This window comes from Poecilia latipinna, unplaced genomic scaffold (genome assembly GCF_001443285.1).
Source record: "Poecilia latipinna isolate Pla-1442-1.1 unplaced genomic scaffold, P_latipinna-1.0 Scaffold588, whole genome shotgun sequence".
Lineage (NCBI taxonomy): Eukaryota > Metazoa > Chordata > Actinopteri > Cyprinodontiformes > Poeciliidae > Poecilia > Poecilia latipinna.
Window position 1 is genome coordinate 285,198 of NW_015113204.1, and position 7,977 is coordinate 293,174.

The 7,977-nt window shown below is 41.9% G+C and overlaps 4 protein-coding genes across 5 annotated transcripts; 2 read left to right on the forward strand and 2 right to left on the reverse strand.

The window, feature by feature from the left end:
* The first annotated feature begins 61 nt into the window (after window positions 1–61).
* On the forward strand, window positions 62–3,087 carry sirt4 (sirtuin 4). 2 transcript variants are annotated; one of them, XM_015042440.1, is made up of 4 exons: window positions 62–545; window positions 631–1,115; window positions 2,087–2,405; window positions 2,484–3,087. In XM_015042440.1, exons 2-4 carry the CDS (start codon window positions 631–633, stop codon window positions 2,634–2,636), a joined length of 957 nt encoding a protein of 318 aa, XP_014897926.1. In that variant the 5' UTR covers window positions 62–545; the 3' UTR covers window positions 2,637–3,087. The 2 variants fall into 2 exon arrangements, with proteins under 2 accessions (XP_014897926.1, XP_014897927.1); XM_015042441.1 differs by having other exon boundaries at window positions 65–545; window positions 2,111–2,405.
* Window positions 3,088–3,338: 251 nt separating this feature from the next.
* On the reverse strand, window positions 3,339–4,296 carry cunh1orf74 (chromosome unknown C1orf74 homolog). Its single transcript, XM_015042442.1, has one exon. The coding sequence runs from the start codon at window positions 4,178–4,180 to the stop codon at window positions 3,389–3,391; it is 792 nt and encodes a 263-aa protein (XP_014897928.1). The 5' UTR covers window positions 4,181–4,296; the 3' UTR covers window positions 3,339–3,388.
* A 36-nt stretch (window positions 4,297–4,332) lies between these two features.
* On the reverse strand, window positions 4,333–5,270 carry tomm6 (translocase of outer mitochondrial membrane 6 homolog (yeast)). The gene is made up of 3 exons (XM_015042444.1): window positions 5,148–5,270; window positions 4,509–4,636; window positions 4,333–4,380 (listed from the first exon to the last, which is right to left on the reverse strand). Exons 1-2 carry the CDS (start codon window positions 5,243–5,245, stop codon window positions 4,540–4,542), a joined length of 195 nt encoding a protein of 64 aa, XP_014897930.1. The 5' UTR covers window positions 5,246–5,270; the 3' UTR covers window positions 4,333–4,380; window positions 4,509–4,539.
* Window positions 5,271–5,289: 19 nt separating this feature from the next.
* Window positions 5,290–7,510, forward strand: uqcc2 (ubiquinol-cytochrome c reductase complex assembly factor 2). The gene is made up of 4 exons (XM_015042443.1): window positions 5,290–5,528; window positions 6,379–6,453; window positions 7,165–7,231; window positions 7,347–7,510. The coding sequence occupies exons 1-4, from the start codon at window positions 5,391–5,393 to the stop codon at window positions 7,457–7,459; spliced, it is 393 nt and encodes a 130-aa protein (XP_014897929.1). The 5' UTR covers window positions 5,290–5,390; the 3' UTR covers window positions 7,460–7,510.
* The last annotated feature ends 467 nt before the right edge of the window (window positions 7,511–7,977 follow it).

A 7,977-nucleotide genomic window follows, 5' to 3' on the forward strand; every position in this document is an offset into this window, starting at 1 on the left:
TTTGGGTCATGTCTTCTGAAAAGGGTGAGAAAATATACATGCATATATGTATATATATGGATGACAAATACTGCCAAGACAACAAAGAAGGGTTAAAGGAGAAGGACATCAAAGTGATGAAGTGGCACAGGTTGTTGGAAAATCTGCCAAGAAACCCCAAGGACTTAGAGTTTCTGCCATAAGGAATGGTTCAAAATTCTTCCTGAGACGATTCCAAACCTTGTGACAACAAAAACCGTCTCGATTTTGTGTTTTCCCACCAAGAAGTTTCTTTTCACTCAATCATAGCAAATCATTCTTTTTCTGTATTATGTTAAAGTCAGATTTTTCTCATTGAAAATCTCAATTGCCTTTTCAACAAATCAAAAACTCTATCCCTAACTACCACTCCCAGACTCCTATGCGGCTGTTTGGTGTTACATTGAAATGGGTACTTCCTGTGTTTGCATCTGGTTTCCATGTTATATCAGCTGGTTCTGGTTTGACAAGTTACCTAACAAAGCTATGTCCTACCGGTTACTGTGGTAACTTTACTCTTTAAAAAGGTAAAGTTAGTAACCGTATAAATATTTGCGTGTTGCTTGTTTAAACTTTGTCGTCTTAAACTTTTTAAAACGTGCGCTCGTTCAGATGCGGCTGCCGCTGCGCCTCTTCCCGTCTCTCCCCGCTCCTGTCCGGACATTCTCCTCTGTCCCTGCGGGGAAGCTGAATTTCGTCCCCGCTTGCAGCACCGCCGATGCCCGCTCTCTGGAGCTGCTGCAGGACTTTGTGTCCCGATCCAGGCGGTTGTTCGTGGTCACCGGAGCGGGTCTGTCTACAGAGTCGGGCATCCCGGATTACCGCTCGGAGGGTGTCGGGTTGTACGCCCGCACCGACAGGAGACCGATGCAGCACACGGAGTTTACCCGCAGCGCCAAGTCCCGACAGAGATACTGGGCCAGAAACTTCGTCGGGTGGCCGCAGTTCTCCTCCCATCAGCCCAACTGTGCCCACCGGGCTCTGCGGAGCTGGGAGGAGAAGGGGAAGCTGCACTGGCTCGTCACCCAAAATGTGGACGCCCTCCACTCCAAGGCAGGACAGACACGGATTACGGAGCTCCACGGCTGCGCCCACAGGTGAGGAAGGCTGAGTGACCCAAGGTGGGCAGGGTCCCATAAGAAATGGAGCTGGGTGGAATTCTATATAACAACTATGATGCAAAATATATGGTTATGTTAACTGATAAAATGAGGTATGCATGTCAGTTCTTACAGTTCTTAATTGCCTATTGCCTTGAAAAGGTAAGTCTCAGGGATCATGAGGCACAAGGACACACACACACATATTTATGTGTGTGTGTGTGTGTGTATATATATATATATATTTATTTTATTTTTTTATTTATTTTTTTCAAAAATCCATCAAAAGCAAATTTCATAAGATTATAGATATTTTGGCAGACCAAAAGAAAATATTAACTCAGACAAACCTAACAGATCTCTTATGCCACAGAGCTTCAAAACTGAAACGGTGTTCAGGTTGTTGGCTATCTGAAATTTCATTTTGTATTTAGGCCAAAGTTCAATTTTGGCCTCAGGTGAGCAGAGGATCCTCTTCCACATATTGTGACCCCAGATGATTTGTGACAAACTACAAACAGAACTTCTTTTGGCTTTTCTTTTACTATTGACCCTTCCATGAAGACACATTCTTCCATCTGAGTTGTACATCTCTGCAAGGCTGACTATTATTCAGAAAAGCTCTCCTTGCCTGGCCTGTCAGTTTATGCAGACATTGAGGTTTGCAATTTCGCCAAACCTGAATGCCCTTTCTTTGGTGATGGATTGATTGAACAGAGCTCTGTGAGGTGGTAAAAACTTGATATGTTGTTTTATGACTTAGTCCTAACATAAAAGTTAACAAGTGGACTTTTTTTTTTTACTTACTATGACTTGATTGAGATTGGTTGCACAGGATTTTATTTAGGGAGTAACAGATTAAAGGGTGCCAAATACAAAGGCAAGTCCTACTTTTTAGACTTTAGTAAAATATGTTGAAAAGCCTCAACTCTATGTTCAATCATAAGAAAAATTCCCACTCTTTCCAGGGATTGTGTTTCATGTGTTCTCAGGGTAACATGTCTTGGCTGTGGCAGCATCACGGCGCGGGAGGAGCTGCAGAGGCGCTTTGTCTCATTAAACCCGGATTGGAGCGCCCAGGCAGGAGCCGTGGCTCCGGATGGCGACGTCTTCTTAGAGGACGAGCAGGTCCTGAACTTCAGGGTCCCGTCCTGTGAGCAGTGTGGGGGGATACTGAAGCCAGAGGTTACGTTTTTTGGAGACACGGTGGCCAAAGCGACGGTGCAGTTCGTGCAGGAGAGACTGGCAGAGGCAGACGCAGTGCTGGTTATCGGCTCATCACTGCAGGTATAGAAAAGCAACCAATTTGTGTTTTCGGCTGCGTTTTCCGTTCAGCTATAAGTTCCATCCTCTGTGGCTCCGCAGGTGTACTCAGGATACAGGGTTCTACTGGCAGCGAGCGACAAGAAGATGCCGATCGCCATCCTGAACATCGGACCCACCAGAGCAGATCACCTGGCAGAGCTGAAAGTGAGGGGCCGCTGTGGTGACGTTCTGTCAGTCATCCAGCCCCTCTGACCCCACGGACCGGTTTAGAGTCATCTCTGCTCTGCTGACTGAACTAACTCAGACATTAGTAAGTCACCATCAGAATGAGGTGATATGAAAGGACCGACTAGACGGCGAGAACTGCTGTCCTGTTAGCACTTTCCACACTGCTGCGGGGAAAAAAAACGGTTTTAGAAGTCCAACTTGTAACGGGAAGGCTCAAACTGTGTTTGGTTTGTTTGTTTGACTTTCAGCTGAACATGACGAGGATCTGTGTCACATCCTCTCAGATGGTTCACAGTTCTTTAGAGGTGCTGCTCTAAAATGCAACTGTTTTGATCTAAAGTGACTTTTACTGAAAGATATTTGGAGAAGAGCAAGTAGCTGCAGAAGTACGAATACTTGTTTGCGAAATGCAATAATTAAAATGCAACTGCTGTCACAGTGCAATTAAAGATTTTAAATTCCTTTAACATTTAAAGCGTACTACTTAGTTTGTTTCCACTGCTTTCAAATATAGAGTTCTGAGATTACTACAAATAGTCAATACAAAAAAACACTGAAATCCAAAATGTTACATTGGAATAGTAGAATATTTCATTGACCAATAGCTAGCTTGAATGAAACATTTAAAAGTGGCTTCTGTTTAAAAGCTAAGTTATGGATTTTTATGGCATCTAAAATGTTCTCAAATTGTGTTTAAAAAAAAAAAAAGACATAAAAAAACCCACATCAGATTCAAGAGCATTTTATTTAATTTTAAACCTAACTTTGTTATTGAATCACAAACAGACAGAGGGAAGAGTGACTGTGGACTGACTGATACTGAGGTCCTTCATGATGCTTTGCTGCTCAAATCTCTCCTGCAGCCTGAGCCTCCAGTTCTCCAGCTTGGGCCTCGTCTCCTCCTGCAGAGCGGCGGGAACGCTGAAGGAGTACAGACAGAACCTGTGAGTGTTGCCGTCCGTCTGCCATGCCGCCGATGCTGTAGCCACCACCAGCGGCGTCATGGACAGACAGTTTTCAAAGCTCCTGGCCTGATCAAACCAGTAGGTGACCGGGTAACCCAGTAAGAGACCAAATATGGTGCACAGGTTCCAATCGTCAGATTTCTCCCCAACATAAAGAGGTTTATCAGCCTCGTCGTGTCGCCGAAACTCCTCCAGAAGGAGCAGAAAATCTGCCACCTCACCCGTCAGCCGTCCCCTCTGAGCATCAGAGACGGCGGGCTTCTCCAAAGACGCAGAGACATTTACAACGGGCGGACCGCCGCCACAAAGCGTCTTCTCTAAATTAGATCTGAGGGCATCTGCGTTGATAATGAGACCGTTTCCGTTTAAATCCAGCGTGAGGAGGGATCGAGACACGAGCTGGAGAGACCGCAGGCGGCTCAGATAGCGCTGGAGCTGTTCGGCGCAGGCGGCGTTGCTGTCGTACAGGAGAGCAGGCTTCAGCCCCAGATCCACAGTCAAGACCTGAGCAGCAAGATTCAGACTTTGAGCCACGGAGAGACTCTTTCTACCAGAACGCAGAGAGTTACGGGCTGCAGAGACAAAGAGGTCCTCGACTGGCATGGTTGAGATAAAATAATTAAAATAAAGTCTTTTGCGGGAGAGTTTGGGGCAAATTCAATCTGTACCTCAAAGAAAATAGAGATGACGCATGTGCACTTGTGTACATAGGAGGGGGGAAAAAAATGTCATGTAAACAAAAACACTTTGTTTTCCAAGTATTTCATCATGTCCCTCACTTCTTCTTTGTTGGTCCAAGATTCCTAAAAAAGGGGCAAAACCAGCACTTTAGTCACAAAGAACTTTTTTAAGTAAATATATTGCTTCTACATTTTCTGCCAATGTTTCAGAATAACTGTAAACTTTTCCGTAATACAGAAATATGTCTTACAATCATCCTGTTTTTGATCAAGATCAGCAGGTTAAGTCACCGGCTGAGGAGACATCAAGTCGAAATCTGAGAGATTTCTAGCCACCCAGACTCCGGCGGCAAACAAACCCAGGTTAACCAGAAGATTCCTGAAATGAAGAAAACAAAGAAAGAAGCAAAATAAGAAATGTTTACCGTTTTTGTTGCTGTGGTGTATTTCTGTTTAAAGAAACTACGTGTAAGCCATTATGGACTACTTTAGTTTGACTGGATCGAGAACCCGGAGGCTAAGTCTAAAACTTCCTTCTCTGGCTCCTACCACATTATTTCTAGGGATAATGTGATCACTTGTTATCCAATATATCCCCCTGAAGATCAGAAACCCAGGGGGTTTGCTAGTTTAGTTCATACATACCAAGTGAAAAGAGTTTAGGCATCATAAGTTCCCGAGAGTTAACGGAGGAATGGATATTATATAAAAAATTACACATATCACATGGAATACATAAAAATGACAAGCCCGTACGTGTAAATAACATGCTTTAGCTGACTAGCATTAGCATCAGTGAGCGGCACAAGGACAAATCCAGCAGCATGAGCTAACGCTAGCGGCACAGTAAAACTCAGCACAAAATTACCACAAAATAACACACTTCTCACCTCCTAAAGTCGTTTCTGTCTGTCGCAAAGCGATACGTCGAGCTGATCCACTCAGACACCCGGGATGGAAAGCTCCCTTTCGCGTTTGAACCGCTCATCGTGCTAGCAGAAGGTGGCAGCGAGGAGCGAAGACGGAACCAGCGTAGGCATTTGGGAGAGGGGACGAATTTAGTTGTGGCACAAATACGGGTGCCCGAGAGGATTAATCTCCGCTCGTGTCAATATAATATTACATGACCAAAGATGTCTGCCACCAGGTACCGTCGGTTTCTTAAACTGTGTGAGGAATGGCCCCGAGACAAGACCAAGAAGGCACGGGATCTGGGGACATTTCTGGGGCAGAGAGTGGCTTCTGCGTTCCGCGAGGGTGAAAACACGCAGGTAGAAGGTCACGCACACGGCTCCATCGATCAGCGCTAACAGAGGACGCCCTTGTTTTTAGCATTAGTTGTTGATACCTGGGGGAGCTTCTTTATTATTACTCTGACAGCACTGCTAATAATCCGGCTGCAAAAACAGATAACAGAAGTTCGACTTTATAGAAATAGGGGAAATCCCCCCACCCCCAGCAACTATTTTTAAAATTACTTTTGCTCAGGTGTTACCCTAGATGAACCAATTAACTGGATGCTATTCTTTGATTGACCATTCTTGGTGATAATCAAGTCAGATACTGAAAAACCAGGTTTCTCACTGTTCATGAAAATAACTCACTAGTTTCATCCTTTAGACACATAGCCTCAAACTAAGGCAGTTTGTTTATTAAAAATAACAATATAGCTCATATTTTTCTCTTTATTGAGCTAAAATCCTTGGAAATAAAACTCAAAATACTTACTAACTCAAACCAGCAGGTCAGACCTTAATGGAAACCGGATGTTGGTATTGGCCAGGAAAAACCTATTCAGTTCATCTGCTCTAGATTAATTTCTGACTACTTTACATTTATATATTTAAGTAATACTGACTCCAGTTCTTTGCAGTTGTTATAGAAGAAGTAGAATTATGCACATAACACAAATTTAGCATAAATATAGAAAACACTCATCTTAGACATCACTAGTTATTCATAAATTTTTTTGGGGGGCGGGGGGGGATATAATTCCAAACAAGTTTGTCAAACTTTAGCAACTTGATTAATTACTAATTTGTAAAAGGTAAATAAAGTTGTTGTGCATGCTCCTTGACATATAAATAACACATTTTGCTTCTTCTTGTCATACGTCTCCAGCTTGCAGATCCCGAGAAATGTGACCAAATGTATGAAAGTTTGGCTCGCATCAATGGAAATGTATACAGACAGCGGGTAAGTATGCATCCAAATGAACTGCATTGATGAAAACCTGATTCGTTTATGATTTATCACAGCTTGGCCAGTAATCCACTTCTTTTGCTCTACAATGTTTCACAAAAAGATTTATGCTTCTTGAACGTTTGCACATTTTGATTTATAATAGCCACAAATGAAATCTATTTTATTGACTTTTTTTGTCATGGTAACGATACAAAGTGTTGACGGAGAAAGTCTGCATGCAAATGCATGTCACACCTTTCAGATTTTTTGTGTTAAATGCAAACCATATTATTATTTTCCTTTCACTTAATTCTGAACTACTTTTTGTTGTTCAGTCACATAAAATCCGAGTAAAATAAAATGAAGTTAGTGGTTGTAACGTGACATAATGTGAAAAGTAAATAAATACTTCTGCAACTGTGAAGATGATAGTAAAACATGTTTTATTTAAAGTGAAGGCTAAACTAGGTTAATCTGTAAAGAACCTCCACTTTTAAAATCTATTCTAACCACAAATACCACATGTATAATGCATAGAGTGTCATGTACTTTGTGTTGCCAGTGTTTGTCCAAAGAAAGTAAACCAACTAGAATGAAAATATGTCATGTGTGTAGCCTGAAAATTTCACATTCAGCTCCTAATAAGTAGAAATTGTGCAGAATACAGAAAAATGTAGCAGGAAGCTTTGTTGTATAGAATGTAAATATGTTTGTGTGTTTTAGTTTCCTCGTGTGAGAGACACAAGTTTTACAGGAGTTACAGTGGAGGAGTGTCGAGTACTTTTGTCAGGTATGCACTCTGATTACAATGTGCAGCGTCATCATTGCTCTTAACCAGTTACAATAAAATGACCCTGAAAAAACAGTGATGTATTTTTACACCTTATTTAATAATTGTTTTACAGGCAGTATGCAACAGAGCATGGATGAGGAAAAGAAGGGTTTATGGAAGTCGCTAATGGAGAGATTCTCCTCCAAATCACCAGAAGACGGTCCAGAAAAAGCTCCTGAAAAATAACATTTTTCTTTTCTATGTTGCTTGTATAAAAATAAATATTATCTTTGTGGATTTGTCTTTTTTTTTGTTTTGGACTATTAAAATATTTAAATAATCAATACTGCTTTTCAAAAACTAAACCAGAACATCTGAAACAACCAAACAAATGTTTTTAACAGCAATTGCAATACACTATCACTTGATAGGCAATAGTCAGGCTGTTAACGTCACAGGGAAAAATCTGAAACTGGAAGGACATGGAGGAAATGAAACATGAATAATGGAAGACACAAGAAGGGAGAGAGAGAAGAAAACATACATGGAGAAAAATGAGGAATGACACAAAAAAAAAAGGAAGAAGTGGGGACTTGATGCGATTAAATTGTTCTGCTTACACAGGCTAACGATGAATCCTGCTGAATCTTGAAAGACTGTGATAGATTAGACTGACTTTGAGCGATCGCCTTAAAGCAGTGGTTCTTAACCTTTTTTGACATACCGAACCCACCAGTTTCATATGTGCATTCACTGAACCCTTC

What these genes read in the sequence shown, in the direction of transcription:
- uqcc2 (XM_015042443.1), top strand. Translation starts at nt 5,391, where the DNA reads ATGTCTGCCACCAGGTACCGTCGGTTTCTTAAACTGTGTGAGGAATGG. An exon ending in GCGAGGGTGAAAACACGCAG is followed by an intron (nt 5,529 to 6,378) that starts GTAGAAGGTCAC and finishes ATACGTCTCCAG; the next exon opens with CTTGCAGATCCCGAGAAATG. An exon ending in GAAATGTATACAGACAGCGG is followed by an intron (nt 6,454 to 7,164) that starts GTAAGTATGCAT and finishes TGTGTGTTTTAG; the next exon opens with TTTCCTCGTGTGAGAGACAC.
- tomm6 (XM_015042444.1), bottom strand. Translation starts at nt 5,245, where the DNA reads ATGAGCGGTTCAAACGCGAAAGGGAGCTTTCCATCCCGGGTGTCTGAG. An exon ending in GACAGAAACGACTTTAGGAG is followed by an intron (nt 4,637 to 5,147) that starts GTGAGAAGTGTG and finishes TCTTCATTTCAG; the next exon opens with GAATCTTCTGGTTAACCTGG.
- sirt4 (XM_015042440.1), top strand. Translation starts at nt 631, where the DNA reads ATGCGGCTGCCGCTGCGCCTCTTCCCGTCTCTCCCCGCTCCTGTCCGG. An exon ending in CTCCACGGCTGCGCCCACAG is followed by an intron (nt 1,116 to 2,086) that starts GTGAGGAAGGCT and finishes CACTCTTTCCAG; the next exon opens with GGATTGTGTTTCATGTGTTC. An exon ending in TTATCGGCTCATCACTGCAG is followed by an intron (nt 2,406 to 2,483) that starts GTATAGAAAAGC and finishes GTGGCTCCGCAG; the next exon opens with GTGTACTCAGGATACAGGGT.
- cunh1orf74 (XM_015042442.1), bottom strand. Translation starts at nt 4,180, where the DNA reads ATGCCAGTCGAGGACCTCTTTGTCTCTGCAGCCCGTAACTCTCTGCGT.